Source organism: Acipenser ruthenus, chromosome 24 (assembly GCF_902713425.1).
Source record: "Acipenser ruthenus chromosome 24, fAciRut3.2 maternal haplotype, whole genome shotgun sequence".
Taxonomy (NCBI): Eukaryota; Metazoa; Chordata; class Actinopteri; order Acipenseriformes; family Acipenseridae; genus Acipenser; species Acipenser ruthenus.
The window spans coordinates 23,613,645-23,633,723 of NC_081212.1; the positions used below are offsets into that span (position 1 = coordinate 23,613,645).

Below are 20,079 nucleotides of genomic sequence, written 5' to 3' on the forward strand. Positions count from 1 at the left end.
CCAAAACCAACTGAAATACTTAAACAAATGCAGTCACTTTCCATAGTGCTTTAGGTCCCTGAAATAACTGTGCTTAAAGGGTACATAAGGACCTTTTTATTTTATTGTGTTACATGTTCCCATGTGTTGCTACAACTGTTTACGTAAAGGTGTGTTTATTGTTCTATTTTTTTTTTTTTTCATTGACCACTTTTTTTAAATTGCATTCCCTGTCTCAAGATGGCTTCCCATGTACCCACATGGACCTTTCAGAACTACATTTCCCATCATCCTCCTGTTCACTGGTAAATCCATCTCTGTTACATATGTGAGCAGGATGATAATGAAATAAAAAGGTCCTTATCTACCCTTTAAGGCTAATACTGTAGGTAATTATGCTCTTCGTTCTGGTCATATTTCTTAGAGAGAAAACAGACGGCATGACTTCACTGCATTAACTAGTCTAAAAATAGATGTTTCTGGAGCGTGTGACACTTTTTCATCAAACTAAGAGCTTCATGCAAAGACTGTATGAAACGTGGTTTATGCTTCAGGCCCACACTGCTCTACTGCACCCTACAGTAGGTAATACAACCTTTGCAAGGAACACAAATAAAAGTAATACTACACCGAAACCAGGCAGTCGAAACAAAACTCATACCTTTGAAGTCAGGAGATCCTTTTATGCTCCACACTGTTAGTCAGGTGGCAGGCAACAGACTGACGCTAGCCAGCTGCTTTTACTACATGCTTAATAAAAGCTGTTTCTGAAAGATTTAACAGGGGTTCAGCTAGACATATTAAACCAAACTGAAGACTTCTTGACTGGTTTCCCCTTCCAGGAGCCTTTCACCTCAGCAGTGGTAGAAGACTTGCAGTTATAAACCAAAAGCAATCAGCATCTCAAGGAAACAGTATGTTCTGCACTCTACAGCACATCCTACTTTAATTGGCAGTATTGGTACAATAAAAAAGCTACTCCCAATCACAATGTACAGGAATACTGTATTACTCATTTAGAACGGATAAAGAAGCTCTGTATTTAAAAGCTCCTCTATTTACTTGTATTACTTTTCCTAAAGGTATTAGCAAAATGTTGCATTCTGTCTTAAAAATGTTTTACCACTGAACCCCCCCCCCCCCCCCTTGAAACAAATGGTGGTAGTGTCATTGTCAGTAAATGCTTGATTCACAAATATTGATTCTTTGTAACGATACAAAAAACTGTTTACATATTTTTACCCAACCACAAGCTTTCCACACCACCAGCTATTCTTGAAAGCTGCTCATTCCCTACTCCCCGTCTACCTAGGCAGACAGCAGCGAGGTTTGAATTTCAGTGGGAGGGGAGGTGAATTCCTGAATTGCCACATTCATTCCTCATCAGGTTGGTATGCACATCCTACACATGACAGAAAGCTGTGTAAGCTCAAAAAAGTTCCTCCCAAGATGAAATCTGTCTTACGTTTAAGTATGTTTATTGAGAAAGCACTGCTAGCACGTGGTCACATCACCGTAAGAATGGATCTTTTGTCCTCTATTTTTAGTAACAGTGCTGCTGTATGAGGCCACCCTTTAAACACTGGCTTCTGTAAGCCTGATGGCTTATTAGCGTGAAATCTCAATCGTCTTTGCTCAATAAATGTGGGTGTCCATTGCACAAGACGGCCAGTTTTGGCAAGCAGACCAGATGAAGTTACACAGCTGCCGTCTATCAGAAACCCACAACACAGTGCACTGGCGCTGGGGTTCACTTTCAATACTAGTCGACTTTTTGGTCAGATAACAGGCGGCACTTATCTAGTCTTCCTGGTAAAAATCCTATAAAAATATCTAGAATCAGACAGTTCCCTTGTAAGACCAATTTAATGAAACACAGTTTTACAAATATTTTCTATCTAAAGAAAAAAGTAAAGACTGGAATTAGTCTGAGATATTGGTACATTTCCTTTAGAAAAGCATTTAGGTTGGAATACTATAGGACATCTAGCAAATATGGACTGTAACATAAATACACCCTTAATCCTAGCTGTTGATAGTGTCAATTTTTTCATCCCTAAACAGGTGCCCTAGATAAAAAATCCTGGACTCACTTCACAGTAACCCCTTGTAGAAGTGGCACAAGGGTGCAGAAACCAAAATGTTCTTAGAAGAGTTAGTGCCAGGCAAACCTTTTTACAATGTCCTTCAACAGTGCCCAGCAGTCATGTAGCTAGCAGTGAGGGATACATTAATCTCTTACAAAACACCCCTACAACATTGCAAAATCAAAGACTTGAAATGCACTGCCTATTGTGCAGAGCTGGGATTCTATCTCCTCACTTGCAGGTCAGAATGCTAAAGCACTGGAGTGCTGACCCATCAGTATAGCGCTGTAGGCTAATAAAAAAAAAGGCTTTAAAAATGAAGTAGAAACCACACACAAAAACGGTTTTAGTCATTCTGTGCTTACTAAAAATACATTTTAAAAAAAGGTGTGGGAATGGAAAGATGTGTGCAAATCATCCATCCCATAAAGTTTAAACCTCATCCAGTAACATCCTGCACACAAGTTGAAACTGAACTTATAACTGATTTGATATTCCTTTAGAATAAAGGAAAATCAGAGTATTTTACAGTGAAAGCATTAAGAAATTCAGAACTGCAATACCATTAACAATTTCAAAAGAAGCCTGGCCAACTTAAAATGTATTAAAACAGTAGGCCTACTTAGACAAAAAAACGAAGTACTATTGTTTGTATCGGTGTTGAGTGTAACATTGTGTAGCTTGCTCGGTGCTGTAAAATTCCATGAATATGCATTTACGCCCAGGCAAATTTTATAAACATGGCTTGTCAACAGCATGAGGAAGACAGAGCCAAACTGTAACATAAGTGTGGAAGCTCAGTCACACTCTGGTAGCTCTTTCACTGAAATACATTATGGAAAGGAGGTGCAAGTCTCACATTTAAATAAGAGTCGATCATCTCGTTTTTCTATTTATACCTGCTGTTTATGTGCAGTTTTGCACAGTAGGCCTACATAAAAGTAGAGTTCAGACAAACTTGCAATTCACATGAAAATGAGCAATACAAGAAACACCCAAATATTAACCAACTCCCAAAGCATATTTTTTAGAATGGTCATTGTTACAAATGAGTGGATAAGGATGGTATAGCAGACAGCTAAGGGTTGATAAACAGTCTTCTTCCTTAAAGCAAAACTGGTGAAACGTTCTTGAAAAACTGCAGAGAAATACATTGACAAAGCACTGCTCTGGTGGTGTTCCGATGGCATGTTCTATCCCTTTGTACACCTGCTCCTGCTAGGAAGGTCAGCCCTCAATTTCTTTCAGGAGATTAAATCTGCATGCCAACACAGTTACTGGCTTAGACAAACAAAATCATTTGAAATACTCCAGCTGTTTCGATCTGAAGTGCCACTGCTGGCAAGCAGACAAATGTACAGCCATTAATTTGCTATGCATGAGCCGTCATTAAAAATACATGCACTGCAAAACAGCATTATGAAAGGAAATGCAAGTGTTTTACTGTAATTAAAATCCAGAAATAAAATATGTCATTATGACATTCATATTTATAACTGTAGAATTAAATCAGGTTGTAAAACAAAAAAACAATCTGGGATAATTAAATAACAGTAGCCTGTAATGTACAAGAGTACCAATGAACTGGCTATGCATGTACAGAAAAATAGAATTTTGGAATTAAAGACCAGAAAATGTCATTTCACACTTAAAAACTGAAAATGTCATACTTGGTTGACCACAGCGCCAGGTACTTAAGTCAACTGAAACAAATAAATCCCAATGAACTATTAAAACGTTCTGGCTACTCAGTACAGCTGATAAGAACAGAAATAATAAGTACTGTAGATGTCCAGGAATAAAGAGTTTGATCAATTCCAGGTTTACTATGAACCACAATGTACCTATTGTACAAACTCAAGTGTGTCTAAATAAGCTCAGGTGTGTCTAATGAGGGTGTTATCCCTGCATGTCACACAAACACACACAGATCTACGTACAGTACATGTCCATCTTACAAGACCTCCACATAGCTGTATTGGAAACAGCCTTGGATTGAAATGTGGTAAAGCACTCCAGGACTGCTGTAGGTGTGTGAGGTGGAGCAATGTAAGTACCCTAGCATTAATTAACTAGTACAGTAGTCAATTCGTTTTGAGCACATTTAGCTTTAAGTGCAGGGCGGGAAGTAACAAATACACACCCCTCAGTTGCACATTGCTACAGTTTCCACCTGAACATACCTATCATATCTGAGCAAATATTAACACTCAATAATACAGTATTTTAAGGCTAACACAAAGTCTTTATTGAAATTGAAAAATGTTTAATTTGTCTAGATTAAAAGGTTTATTGATTTTATAATGAAGTGTTTAAAGTTATACAAAATAGCCTCATAAGGGACTAAACTTTTTTTTTCTTTTTTTTTTTTTACAATAAAGTGTTCAAATTCTTAACACAAAGTGAACCTACAATGCATTGAACATATATTAATATCTGATTGTTTTAAACACATAACAATAAATTACATCACCGCAGAAAATGAAGGAAGTGGTTTCACTTGAAACCACCACAACCTGCATATCTGCATTCCTAATACAGGCATTTAAGCACTGAAACACCCTGGGCTGATTCAAACAATCCCAGACTTGTTAATAAAGTGCCAACAGGTGAAGAGCCAGGAGTCGATCATACTGTCCTCCTCACTACAAATACGATCAAACAAAAAACAATGGAGAAGAAAGAGCACCTTCGACTGAAGCCAGGAAATAATGGTTATAGACAGAAACCTGCAGGACTGCCAACTCCCTAGTGTAAGCTGTTGCATACTAACCCCACCCACTGACACCACTGGTACTACTGTCAGTAGCTGTTCAACAGGTACTGCATCATCAACAGCTGGCAACCTACGCCCATATGTTTTTATATCATGAAGCCAATATTGAACAGAACTGTATTAGAGAGGAAGTGTAAAAAAATGCCTTCTACTGAACTGACCCACTTCTAATGTCGGGAAAGCCAACACACCACGCTGGATTTTCTGCAGAAATAGCCTTTGCACAAACTAATTTAAAACTATAGAAATAAGAATAAGAATAAATCGCATATGAATCAGGGTTATTCAAAATTTGCAACATGTTTTACAGTATGAAAAAAAATGGTATTTAATCTTTAGATTATAGAGCCAACAGCAGTCAACAATTCTACCCACTGAAAAGGTATTCGCCCTAATACAGTGTGCCCTTAAATTAACACATTTTCAGTATCCTTCTATTACAATGTATTCTGGGTGTAATTGGGGCATTGCTTTTGGAATTTAAGCCAGTCAAAAAGCAGATGAAAAATGCTGTAGGGTATGATGTGATATATTATATATATATATATATATATATATATATATATATATATATATATATATATATATATATATATATATATATAATTTAAAGGGTCACATTTTATTTAATAAGTTGAGACAAAAGCACATTCTCTACTAACTGGACTTGTGAGAAACATAAACAAACTTAGTAAATTACTTTCTCAAACAGCAAAAAGTTCTAGAAGTAGTGTGTACTGTGCCAATCTGACCGCAGTACTTGTGATGCTATCAGGAATCACTCTATATCAGGTTGGTTATAGTCTTTCTATACGCTGAACATACATGACGTTCACTCAATTACATTGTTTTCATGTTCATATATTTTTTTTTTTTCGGAGGGGACAGTTTGTGCCTGTTCGTTCCAGAGCTACATTGGTATTTATAATAAATACAAATTTTAAAAAAAATAAAAAAAATAAATACACATTGTAAAAAGCATAGCACATCATATCAAAACTACGTTTAATATTTTACATACTGTCTCATTTCTAGATTTCATGAATGGTGTAGCGCAGCTAATGCATACCGTTCAGATCCAAACACAGTGGAACTCTAACACACAGCCAGCGTCTGACATTTGTCTGTCCCTCTCTCGTCCAAAAACAAACGATATTAACACTTATTTTTTTTACTTTGATGACAATTGGTGCCACGTCCTACCTTACTAGAAGCAGTTCTGGCAGACATTTTGTTCATTTCCACTCACAGTAGTAAGTTTAGTGTGAATATCTCTCAAATCAAATCGAGAAATCCCTCCTTCCTTTTTTCGCCCTGCTGCCAGGCAGTGAATTTTTTTTTTTTACAGGAACCAAAATAACATGTCACATTTTTTCCTCATAAAGTCCAAAGTTAAATACTTTGTCCTTACACTGTAGTTCGGCGAATTCGTTTCTTTGACGCTGGTTCCGATGAAGATGTTTATTCTCAGAAACTAAAACGGGATCTCGTTCCCTTCGGCTCCAATGCAGCCTAACTGCAATGGCAGGTTCAATATCTCCCTACTTCTCGCTTCTCCTCCTCTCCAAGCAACAACTGACATGTCTGACTGGGAGCATCCATTGCACTACAGAGGGGTGCGCACTGTAACGCCGCTCTAATTTTAATCAGTTGCGTCTGTTTTGTTTACGGCAAACGTAAATACATTTGGAGTAGACAAGTAGCAAAATGAAGCAATACTGTTTTTTTGTGTGTGGTTGTTTCCCTTTTTATTTTAATTCTGGGAGAGAATTCGAATAAAGTTATGTTACGGAAGCTGGCAATAATTTGTTCCTCCCGTGGCCGTCCAGAAAGCTGGAACAATAAGTCTCTGGTAAACAAGCCTATCAGAGTTTAGTGAAGGGTTTTAAAAGTCCTCTGAGAACGGAGCACTCCAGGCTGGAATGCTGTTGTTTTGAAACGCTGTAATTATTTTATTTTGCTAGTCAGACCTGCGGCTTTTATATAATTTATACCTACGTTTGTTTATTTATTTTTTATATAATATATGCTGTTTCCTGGATACACGATTAACCATAACATTTTTTGGGACAACTATTTATACATTGTACCGTGTATACTTTCTTAATGTATCTATAATAATATGTGGCAAACTTATGTGTTAAAATGTGTCTGTTAAATTAAAATTGCAATCTTTAAAACGCCGATTATATGTACAGTAACCAATTAAATGTTTGTGAGTTGAATGCAAATGCTTTACATGTATTGTATTTTAGAAAGATGTAGTCTTGTATGACATAATGAAAATATGACAGTGGCGTCCAAACATATTATCAACATAAATAAAATGTATCAATGTGTATTTGCTTCTTTCACTACAGAGCATAGGCTTCTAAAGAAGTTGTAGGACACATGGTCTGGGTAAGTGCTGTACCTTTAAGTAAACCACTCTGTTTGATTTTATGGCTCACAGCTGATTAGTGTATGTAGCAAGGCTGGTGTGAAGGCTTGGAAAGTCCTTTTTTTATTGGCATAATCCATTTTTTGTACTGTACCACTGAAAGAAATTAGGTCACGGCAAAGGCAAAGACAAGAAGGCTTACGTAATTGCCCTGAAGCTTTAGTTTGATTTTTATTCTTTCAAATATGATTGTACATGGCCCTCCCGTTCAAAATGTTCCCACATATCTTTTTGTGAGCTCGATGAGTCACACTGCATGGTCCTAGCCTTGCCTATACAATAAACTCATTCCTCTGTGGTGGCAGGTCATAGACTGGGCAGTGAAAACAATGTTGGATAGATTACTCATTAACATCAGCAGTAGGCTTGGCCTTAGAAGGCGTTGCCACTACAATCAGTGTAAGTTCCACATACACACGCACACTCCATAAATAAAAGGTTATCTGAAGTGTACAAGAGTCAGAGTTAGTAGTAAGCATATGGTTTCGGTATTGGTTAACAGCCAGCCTCACAGGAAACTCTACAGCCCACAATTGTTGCACGGACAGCTTCCTGTGGCTTTCCTGACTCTCCGCTACGGAATGAGAAAAACACTCCTCTAACTGCATTGTCTTAAAGTAAACTTCTTCCTACTGTTAAAATAAATTAGCTTTGTCAGGCAAAACTGACAAATCGCAGGGGCCTCTTGTAAATCACTAATAAATTAAAAAAAGAAAAGTGAGAAAGAGTGCCAGGGATGTTTTGTTTTTTTTTACAAAAGGTAAACTTGAGGTTTCCATAACTGTTTACAACTAAATCTTTAGAAACAGTGAAAAAGTTGAAATCTATGTTCTGTTATTTGGGAGTGCTTTATTAGCACACACTTATGTAATTTACTTTTAATATGGCCCACTAGACTAATTGAGTATTTGTTTAAAATCCTCAGGACATTTTTAGAGCTAAAGCTTGAGCAAAGGACATTTCAGATGAGATCTTTTTTTTTTAAGCATTATGTTCAGCCTTTCCTGTCCTTGTCGCACTGTTTTGAAGTTGCCCTCTGTAAACTGGAAGATCCTCCAGGGCAAGCATCATGATAATCTCTCATGCTGCTTTTAACTACGTTTTGGGCATGAAACTCTCTCATGTCCCTTTCTTAACAAGGATATGCAATGCAGCAATGGTAAGGATAGACAGATCAGATTACCGTGTAACACATTTTTTTTTTTTTTTTTGGTTCCGGGGTAGTAAGTGTTATTTCCTAATTGCTTATGCCTCAAAAGTATAGAAAATGGCTATTATTCCCCACAAACTTTGCTTTTGTGACCAGGACAGTGACATTTTGAAATGTACCTATTTTCCAGAACATTCCAGATAGATTCAGTGCTGAGTAAACTTGGAGTAACTTCTAGAACTTTCCAGTAATATAAATAGTATTATAAATACAGGGGCCTTAAGCCCACCAGTTCAGTTTAGTTCCAGCTGCCTAAGTGGATACATATCTGCATTTTTCTGAGATGGCATCAAGAGGCTGCAAGCATCCGGCAGACGCATTTTGCTATGTCTGCGGCCAATTTATCAAGACAAGAGCGAAAAAGTACTCTGTGGAAGCATCTGCTAAGATGTGTGAGGCCTACAAGGCATATTTCGGCATGCCTGTCGGGGATCAAGACAAACCCTGGGCACCTCATTTCACCTGCGAGCACTGCAAAAAAAACTCTGGAAAGTAAGATGGACAATTGTTGCTAGGAATTTTATGTTATAAAATTTGTTAAAATTTTTAAAATTGTAAAAGTTTTTAATTTTAAAATGTTTTACAATTTTCAATGTTATTGAAAAAATATATCATATATGAAAAATGTTGCGAGAATCTCTTGCACATTAGTCATGGGTGAAATAAATGTATTTTTGTAGGATGGTATAGAGGGGAAAAGAGAGCCATGAAGTTCGCTATCCCAAGAATTTGGCGGGAACCCACTGACCACTCAAGTAACTGCTACTTCTGCATGGTGGACCCTTCCAAACGTCAGACTGGCAAGAATGCACCTGCTATCACATATCTGGACCATCCATCCCCCCAGTGCCACACTGCCATGAGCTCCCCGTACCCACTCCTCCGGAGAGCAGCCGTCTTTAGAAGAGAGCAGCAAGTCAGAGAGCGAGGAAGACATTGTAGATCCAGATGACAATTTCAGAGGTGGAGCTGAGGAGAGAAACCCATACTACCCCAACCAAAAAGACCTCAATGACTTGATTAGAGATCTTGGTCTCACCAAGTCCAGTGCCAAGCTTTTGACGTCTAGGCTCAAGGAGTGGAACTTGTTGGATGAAAGTGTGCAAGTCGCAGATCAGAGGAAGCGTCACCAACCTTTTTCCAGCTTCTTCATCTGTCAAGATGGGCTCTGCTTCTGCCACAATGTGACCAGTCTGTTCGAGGCAATCGGAATCGCCTGTAACCAGAATGAGTGGCGCCTCTTCATTGACAGCTCATCCAGAAGACTCAAAGCCGTGCTGCTCCATAATGGTAACAAGTACCCGTCTCTTCCCCTGGCTCACCCGGTGCACCTCAAAGAGGATTACAACAGCATCAAGACCTTGCTGGACGCCTTGAAGTATGATGAGTACAGCTGGGAGGTCATAGGAAACTTCAAAATGGTGGCATTCCTGGTGGGTCTCCAAGTCGGTTTTACCAAGTTTCCCTGCTATCTTTGCCTTTGGGACAGCAGGAACACCAAGGCGCACTACCACAGGCGGGACTGGCCACAGCGGACCGAGTTCTCTGTGGGGAGGAACAACGTCAAGTCGGAGCCACTGGTGGACCCCCAGAAGGTGCTGATGCCACCACTGCACATCAAACTGGGCCTTATGAAACAATTTGTCAGAGCTCTAGATAAGGAGTCGGCAGCCTTCAAGTACCTTCAAGTCTTCTTCCCTAAGCTGTCTGAGGCAAAGGTCAAAGCCGGTGTCTTCGTCGGACCACAGATAAAGAAGATCCTGGAGTGCAATGAATTCCCCAAGAAGCTCACTAGTAAGGAGAAAGCGGCTTGGAACAGCTTTGTCGGAGTGGTTCGGGGCTTCCTGGGCAATCATAAGGCCGAAAACTATGTGGAGCTGGTTGAGACTCTGGTGAAGAACTATGGCACAATGGGCTGTAGGATGTCCCTCAAAGTCCATATCCTTGATGCTCATCTTGATAAATTCAAGGAGAACATGGGAGCGTACTCGGAGGAGCAAGGCGAGCGCTTCCACCAGGATATACTGGACTTTGAACGCCGCTACCAAGGACAGTATAACGAGAACATGATGGAAGACTACATTTGGGGGCTGATTCGTGAAAGTGATTTACAGTATAATCGTAAATCTCGAAAAACTACTCACTTCTAAATCTTTTGTAGTCATTTTTGTATTACTTTAGTATAAATACATGTTAATTTGGATTCATAGGTTGTTTTTTTCTGACTTTATGTGAACGAAAAGACACAAATTCGCCCGTTTTCTCATTGGAAATAGGTAAATTTCAAAATATCACTGTCCTGATCACAAAAGCAAAGTTTGTGGGGAATAATAGCCATTTTCTATACTTTTGAGGCATAAGCAATTAGGAAATAACACTTACTACCCAGGAACAAAAATTGTGTTACATAGTGTTATGTAAATTCAACGCCATGTCAGCATTTTGTTTTTGCCAGAATGAGTATATATTAAAAAACGAAGGAGATTAACTAAATTGCAAATTTAAAAAAAACCTTATAAAACGTCTTCGCTTCAACTAATATACAGGTGTGTATTTTGTATGAGTATGATAAATTGTTGTTCTGTACATTTTTATATTAAAAAGTCAAATTATGAATATGGAGAACTGAAAAAAAAAACGCATCCGCTTGTATCAACTCACCCATATTAGAACTAATACATATTGATGTTTTTACAATCTTTTGCTGTTTGGATATGGTCCAGTTGGCCCTATTTTTTTAATTGAAGAGCAAAGTTTTTCCAAAGGAAAGAAAAAAGCACATACACTGAAAAAATCAACTTCGCTATTTCTGCAGGTTTGGACACAGAAACATATGACAACCAAACACCTACTTGCACCCCTTTATCAAAACTCATGCGATCTGCTGTTTACTGTAACTGATTTGAAAAGGGAGATGCATATTTTAAATATAAAGCATCAGCAAAAACTCTTCAAAAATAGTACACCCTGTATATTAAAATAGTTTTGTTTTTTAGTGTTGCATGCACAATTTTATAACCTGTAAATCTGTAAAATATGAAATGTATTAAAAATGAACAACAAATAAACAAAGCAACCAGCTCTTCTTTAGTTTGTCTTGTACATCTGATAATGCAAAATTAAAAACACGGTTGCTTACCGTACTAAAACTTTTTGTCAAGTAAAAAATGGTTCAAATAATTATAGTGCTCCAAAAATGTACATTTTATGCAAAAAGAGTTATTCATAGCTAGTGGTTCTGGAATCGTATTGCCCATGATACTGTACGGTGCTTCCACAGCAGCCCTGCAAAGTGGCCAACTGACTCTTTCAGTATCAATTCTTATTTGGAAAAAAAACTATTAATTAATACTGAAAAAAAAAGTGTTCTTTTAACTGCTATAGAGATGTAATGCCTTTCCTAATAATAATATTCTTAATCTAATTATTTTATGATGTATTAACTTAAAACAATTTGAACTACACAGAATATTTAGATAAATGTGAACCCAAGATAAAAGTTAAAAGATGTAAGTATGGGCGCAGAGCAAATCATTTATGATTTACGGCAGCATTATGTGGGTTTGCACCCGCAAATCACTTTGCTCGTATCCTTACATCACCCCCATAATGCTTAAGTAATACATTTTTTCACTGTATAAAATATCTATAATGTGTAATAACATTTTTTTCAATATACACCTAATGAGTCTTCCAACTGAGCTTTTTGAATTCAAATCACCTACAGTAATAGCCTGTCTTTGCCTATACTGTTTAACTGCTTCTATTTTATCAGTGTAATTATTTAACACAAACTTTTGTTACTTTTGTTCAGAATCTTAATCTACAGCATACTTTCCACTGTATTTGATGCTGGAGTGGGTGTGGATTTAGAATAGAAGCTGACAGAGGCTACACTTTCCTTAACAGAGGTAGCAATGAAATACTTCACACTTTGGTTTCATTAAACTGGCTAAGCTGGAATGTTGTTGTACCAACTGGCTCACAATACATTAAAGGGAAGTTAAGCAAATCTAAAGAAGTGGCAGCACCATGCATGTAATCAGGTACAAGGGTAAGGCAAGTACAATGGTGGCTGGCACACAAAGAGCATGAATCAAACTGCAGGTGCAGTACTTATGTCTTTTAAATGTTGTACAGAGTGAGGTATCTTAACTCCGTTAATAAACACTCCTTAATTTGCTTTGCAATTCAATACTACAGATGAACTCACTGATTCAAAATAATCCAAGCCCCTCCTTTCAAGAGGATATTGTCACTTTGTGACTCACACACACGCAGGCACACACACAGGAACACACACACAAATATAAACTCCCTCTTGCCTGTGCAGCATATTAACCTTGTAATGCATATAAGACATTTTTTGATTTAATTCATATTGAAGGAGTTAGGCAACTAGAATCACAAACGCAAACGGGGGCTCCCGAGTGGCGCATCCAGTAAAGGCACTCCACATGGTGTGCAGGATGCGTCCTATAGCCTTGAGATTGCAGGTTCGAATCCAGGCTATGTCATTGCCGACCGTGACCGGGGGTTCCTAGGGGGCAGCGCACTATTGGCCAAGTGTCACCCAGGTAGGGAGGGCTTAGGTCAGCAGGGCAATCCACGGTTCACTGCGCACCAGCGACCCCTGTGGCTGATAGGGCACCTGCGGGTCTGCTGTGAAGCCATTCAGATCTGTGTTGTCCTCTGGCACTATAGGTCTGATGGCTTCACTGTGGATCCGCAGTGCGAAAAAAGATGGCTTGGCAGGGACACGTTTCGGAGGATGCGTGTGTCAGCCGCCGTTTCCCGAGTCGCCAGGAGGTTGCAGCAGTGAACCAGGATTAATAATAATAACACCACTGGCAATTCCAAATTGGAGAGAAAACTGGGGTAAAATCATTGGCAACGACTACATTAAAAAAAAAAAACGTGAACATGGGATGTTGTGTCTTAGCTAACATGAATAAAGCTAGGTTCATTACATGTGTGGTTTTGACAACACATTTGCTGTCAGATTTTCATACCTTGGTAACTTATGTTGAGTAAATGTTCATATTTTTGCATATTTACGTAGACAACAGGACTAAACTGAGCAAAATAGAACATTTAAGATGAAATGCAAAAGCAAAGCAGATTTATAATTGATAAGTAAGGTTTTGAAAACAAGGCCCTTGGGGTTTTATCATAGCTGATTCAGTACTTGCATTTGACCTCTGTGGGATGTTTCGCAAACCCTTTCAGGCAAACAATTTTCCTAATGACCTCATCTAAAACCATGGAAAAAGAATCTGCTCTTATTATTTTTCAGTGTATTTGTATGCCAAGAAAGTTGGTAAAATGGTAATATTATTCCATATACAGTGAACATTGCCAAAGAGCTGGGCAGTTGATTACAGATTAATGCACGTTGATTAATCCTCTTAAGTAACTATGAATAGCAAACATTCCAGTCCTTGTTAGCTTCTAATAAAGGCGATACACAAAAAAGAAAACAACGACTACCCAAAGGCCATCACTGTGCATTAACTATTTGTAATCTTTTTTTTTTTTTTTTTGGCCATGCATTGCACAGCAAGTATTACCAAACATCCCACCCAAGGCAATGGCTGAATTGTATGGCTTCATTTCATTTCTGTGCAGTAGCTATTTAACTAACCATTATTCATGCTAAGCGAGCATGTACGAAAATATCCAAGCACTGCTAAGAGAACGCATCACTTCCAACAGACTTTTGTGCACCGCCCCCTAGGAACCCCCGGTCACGGTCGGCTGTGACATTGCCTAGATTTGAACCTGCGATCTCCAGGATATAGGGCGCGTCCTGCACTCCACGCGGAGCGCTTTTACTGGATGTGCCACTCGGGGGCGGGGGGGCCTCCAACAGACTTTTTAATGCAGAAGTTTTTTGTAAAGGTTATTTCAGCTGAACTTATACGGCAAATACAGCAGGGCTGTACTGTGGCCTAGAAAACATAGTTAGCTGATGGAACCAATTCTGTTGGCTTCAGCACACATTGAAGGAATAGAGCCATCAATCATTTATAATGTGTTTACTTTAAAGACTTGATTTTATTGAAGGGGATACGAAGAGCACAAAGCTTCATGGGTATTGAGTGTAGCCTTTACAATTGAAGGGCATGCTGCATGTCCCATTCCTAAATGGACTTTCAGAGGACCAACTGAGAAGTACTTGTTTTATTTTCTTTAAGACTTTCTATAAAAAGAAGATGTGCTCATTGTGACATGTCTAATGCTGCTGTTGCTTCAAGCTTTTCATTTACACACAGCTGCATATGGAATTGAGGCTGATGTCAATGATTCATTTCTTTCACTTTGTAAAATCGTTTGTTTTAAACTGTAATCAAAAATAATTCAAAAAAGTCTATGTTTGAGGTTAATTCACTGCGGAAGGAAACACTGACTAACTTACAGAATTTTCTGTCTGGTTCGGGTTTTTTTTCATTACATAAACTATACTTAAGAGTAAAAATGTATACTGTAGTATATTTAAGGATCACATGTTATGTGATTATACACTGAGATGACATAACGCTAAACAAGGACGCTATAGAGCATTGAAGAACGAATCCAACTCTTGGATGCACGTGAGTCAACAAGGCAAGAAGAAATTGCTCCTGACATCTGCCTCTGTATATTACACCTTAGGTACCTCACCACCAACAGCAGAAAGCACAGTACTGAGCCATCTTGCAAATTCAGTACACTTCATCCATAGACTGCTGAAGCAGGACATACCACTCCATTATTGAAGACACGTTCTAACACCATGCTGAACATACTTTCGGAGATCTTTCATAAACAGCAATTTCCTGAAAGGTGAAGGGAATGTTTTGTTATATAAAAGCAACTCCTGGAGCACTAGCAGCATTGGTCTGCTTTTCTGAGGAGCTTTCTGAAGATTCCCAACCCCAGTAATTCTAATACTGTTCACTGAAGGCATTGAGAAACACATACCTCATATTGGACATTGTGTAGAAATAACATAGAGTACTGTAATAAACAACAGTCAGTTTGAGAACATCTATTTATTAAAAAAAAACAGACGCGTGGTACAGATTGGTCACTCTATGGAACCGGTATTAACTACCCCATTTATTCACCTCTTAGGAAATTATCTCTAAAGTTTCCACAGCACTAAGAGCTACTGAGCGGTGTTTGCTGATTTCTATATCCTTGTACAAAATGGCAGTTCTATCCTTCCCTGCACTAACCGCTATTTATTTGATAGATGATACTGCTTTTACGAGAAAACCATTCAAGTAATACACCTAACCCTAGCATGTGATGTGTCTTTAAAGTCATGAGGAGATATCAGATCAGGATCTCACTGGCATGGGGAAGGCAGTTACCCCCTGGGAGAAGAACTGAATGATACACCACAGCAGCTCGCACAGCACATGCTGCAAGACTGGAAGCAGCCATCGGCATGCAGTGTGCATGTGACTCAATTGGAAGCTGCCCCAGTATTGTCTCCACCTCACTTATGTCAATGCTGGGGAGCTGTGCTATACAGGTCATGTGATGGGCTATTGTATGAAGTGGGGGGTTGACTTGAATTTACACAGCTGTAGTGCCTTTAGTTCAAACAGCCAGGATCTCTGCTGTTGTAACCCCTTAGTGGCTGTACTCAGAAACAAAACTTTGTTCGTACAGCGCTCCCTCAATTATTTCACGATTCAAAAATTCACAAATGTGGTTCATTTAAGGGTTAGGCTGCATTTAAATTGTATAAGTGCATTTAAATTGTATATTTTCTGTATTTTCTGTAAAAGGAAAAATATGCATGCCCCCAATTTAAGTAAAAAACAAAACAAAACAAAAAACAAAGGGCTATTTACTCCAAATCGTCCTTAGCACATCTTTTTCTGATAGAAAAGAAATGGCATTTCTAAGCCAAATAATGAACAATGTTAAAGTAATCACAAGCCCTTAAATTAAATGTCTGAGTTGTTCATTTCTGGGTTGGTAACTTTACTGCAGTTAGCTGTGCTAATGGTAATTCTGAGTCAGTGGCTTTGAGGATGTAGCCCAAAACGTTCTTCAGCACAACCATAAGGGACCCAGTAATAATGTTCATAACACAAACAAGAGATAAGCAGGCGTAAAGCCTTAGTTTAAGTGCACTTGGGTAATGGTAGCTTAATTAATAGAACACACTGAAGTGACCATTAATGGCTTTTATTTTCCACATTCCTAAAATAAATACAACATATGTAACATGTTATTTAGGAAAAGAAAGGGGGATTTTTATATCTAAACAGTGGTGTATCTTAATACTGCCACCTTTTAACTATATTAATCCTGCTGGTGTTTTCAAAGTAACACCACTAAATACAGTGAACGTAGAACGGTTTTAACGTGATGATATTTAGATCTTCCAATGTTTTGATCATTAAAATAGACCTCATAGAGTTTAAATGGCTCACTTGCGATGGTACAGTACAAGCTGGAGAAGGTACCTTTGTATGCTATAAAGCTACTGAAGTGTATTTTACATGCTAGGCTGGTTTATCATAAAATGTATTGTCATATCTTGTGCGTCAAAATAAAAGAATGAATGAATAAATGCATTTTAATTATCATAAAATTAACATAAACAAAGTGCAGAAATAGATTAATTAGGTTATGTTTTAACAGATGCTCAGTCAATCAATCTCCTTGTCATGCTAGTATGTAAACTCATAGCATAGTATATGTATGCTGTATTATTTTTTTACAGATTCCATCGAATTCTTTTTGCAGGACTACACATAAACAGGATGCTGATGCCTCTGTCGGAAAACTGTGAACTGCAAGGCCTAGAGCCAAAACAACCAAAGATTACTTTTCTTGCGAATGTCAAGTCTCGTTTCAGCATCGAAGCAGCCTTGTAGCCTCATTGTTAAGAGACACAACTTTTTTTTTTTACCACATCACCTTATAATTTATATATCAGTTTAATTTCAAAATATTTAGCTAACTGCACTAGCATTCGTGCAAACCCACTTCCGAGGAAATGGCATGATCCAAAAGCTAATTAGCGTTTCCTGGAGAAAAAAATAAATAAAAAATTAAGAAAACCCAAAACAATTCTTTGGAAAAAAGACAAAATGAGTTCTAGAAATCTACAGAGAAACGGAAAAAAGCAAGATGAGAATTACTGTAGGATTTACAAATAACTAAGCCTGACATTTATGACCTTTTTGCTATAGCCACGTGAATTCTATTTAAAGATAACCTTTATTTCTATCCTACTGTTGAGATTTAAAAAAAAAAATGCACTTAGTAAACAGGCTCTAGTAAATCTCAAGTAATGCGTGTATGTATATTTAATTAGGCATTGGTCTGTTTGAAACACAATGCTAAAGTTAAAACATATAATTAAAGCATTTTAGGACTGGAGGAAGCACCCTTTCTCTAAGGGGATGAGGAAGCACTTCAGTCTACCCTGGACTGGAGGAAGCACCCTTTCTCTAAGGGGATGAGAGAGCACTTCAGTCTACCCTGGACTGGAGGAAGCATCCAAATTGAATGGAAAACCAGAGTTATAGGGCAAGCATTTACCAAGTATTTGTGGTATGCATTCATACAATCTCAAAACAATTTAGCCAAGTGCATAACATTTAAAAGCAATAGTAGGATGTATTAGCTGGCCCGCCAGTCAAGAGATCACAGCATTAAAATCGGGTCTCTTGACAATGTATCTTGTTAAGGCTTTCTTTAAATGTTTTCCCCCAGCCACTTATGAAGGGGGAGCACAGGTTGGGTTAGAGACAGCAGGACAGGCTGGAAAGGAGCGCAGATGGACACATTTGTGCTGCTTGAGGGTCTGTAGTCCATCTGGCACCAAATATTTGCTTCCGTCAAGATCAAAGCGTCATTGGAACCCTTGCCAATAGTGGGTGGGGTGAGTTGCGTTTCCTTGTGTTTCTTTGTGTTTCCTTGTGTTTCCTTGTGTTTCTTTGTGTTTCCTTTTTGGCAGCAGGTCGAGCTGTCTGCCTTAAGTCAATTTGTGGGTGGGAGGGCAGTAACAGTTGTGTGAAACCCCAAACAAGTACAATACTTAAAGTTATTAATTATTGCCAAAATGTTACTTACTTGCTTACGTATATTGTAAAGTGTTAGCCAAGAATAACAGTATAGACAGGCAGTCTGCCTCCGACCTTGGTTTCCATGGAAACCCATCTCAAGCAATCACAGGAGGAGGAGATAGTTATAAAAAAACCTCTGATAAGCATCATTTTTAAACAGTCTTATCACCAACTGCCAGGTGGTCCCTGCAAGCGAGCTGAAGGACTCGAGGCTGTTGATGCATTGCCCATGACAACCACTTTACATGCACTCAGTACAGTACATAAGAAGAGGCACCCCCAGGCCAGTAATGTTTTACATGGAAGGGCAAGCAACATCCCAGGTTCTGCACTATTTCAGCTATAACAAGTGTAGCATTGGAGAGCAGCAGTTGGGAAATGGTGCTCCTTGCCCTCAGGACATACACGGACAGTTTTTCCATTGCTTATATTATAACAATTACATAGAAATGCATTTATGAGGTGAGCTGTGGGCATCAGACTAATGTCATACAGTTTGTTGCAAAATGATTCCATAAGCATCTAAGATAAACCTAACCATCTGTGTGAAAGGCCAGTAAACAAATTAAAATCTCTGCGGTCACACACTATGGAAACACAGTGAAAATTGTAGACAACTTTTCTTTAAAAAGGCTGTAATTTTGGTCTTTGATTGGTACAGCTTATCTCTGTGACATTCTAGAAAGATAATGCAGTGAAATGTATCAAACCTACAACTTGAGTTTCGCAAATAACAAGAACATACAGAAGACTAAGCTGAAGACTAAAGGCTGAATAGTTAACTTCATTGTGCAAGTGTTGAGGTGCTCCCCACCTAAAATCATTACAGATATCCCAAGTAAAATGACATGTCTAGGATAGTAAAAATATGATACGGTACAAGCACTGGAAACATTCAGTCTTTAGTGAAGAAAAGTGTCAAGGCTCATAACTCCTAATAACGTAATATTTCCATCTCTGTACTGAGAGCAACTCGGCTACAGATAATTACAAAATGGATTATTAAACAAGAAAAATCAGAACTTAAATAAACGGTTACTAATGCCAAAACAACAAAACAATTGTGTCCTAATCTTTTTTTTTTTGTTTATGGCAAGATACATTGTAATTTAAAGCGTTACTGTATATAACACGGATTTCCTGTGATAAAATGCAATTCAAATCTTAATAAAATACAGTATTGTTTCTACAGTATGTTTATAAAATACTGTTCAAGATGGAAGGGGTAGTTTAATCTGGTGCCAGCAGTGGAATTGCAGGAATTCCTAATACCTGGTCATTTCATTTGCACAGAAGCGTGCAGCAATATCACTTTGGTAACAATCCCCCTATTTGATTACTGACCCAACGCAGGAGCCTTAAAACATATAAAAAACTGTGAAAGACAACAACAATGCAGTAAGTGAGAATTATACAGTAAGTAGTGAGAATGTTATTAAAGTGTAGGGGTACTCGCAGACATTTTTAGTTGTAGTAGTAATATGTATCAGCCATACACATGTTTTTTA

General features: G+C 38.2%; 1 protein-coding gene across 17 annotated transcripts in view; it reads right to left on the bottom strand.

Moving 5' to 3' along the window:
• LOC117429450 (tight junction protein ZO-1) overlaps window positions 1-20,079 on the bottom strand; it is a 97,009-nt gene that overhangs the window by 43,208 nt on the left and 33,722 nt on the right. The window contains exon 1 of one of the 17 annotated variants that reach the window (XM_058998815.1): window positions 6,254-6,683. The exons of 15 other annotated variants lie outside the window; for them this stretch is intronic. Coding sequence is in view for 1 of the 2 variants with exons in the window: in XM_058998813.1 (XP_058854796.1) it covers window positions 6,046-6,081 (36 nt within the window). In the remaining variant the exon portion in view is untranslated. Of the gene's footprint in view, window positions 1-6,045; window positions 6,684-20,079 lie in introns of those variants that run through there. One more of the 17 variants, XM_058998813.1, reaches the window with a different exon arrangement.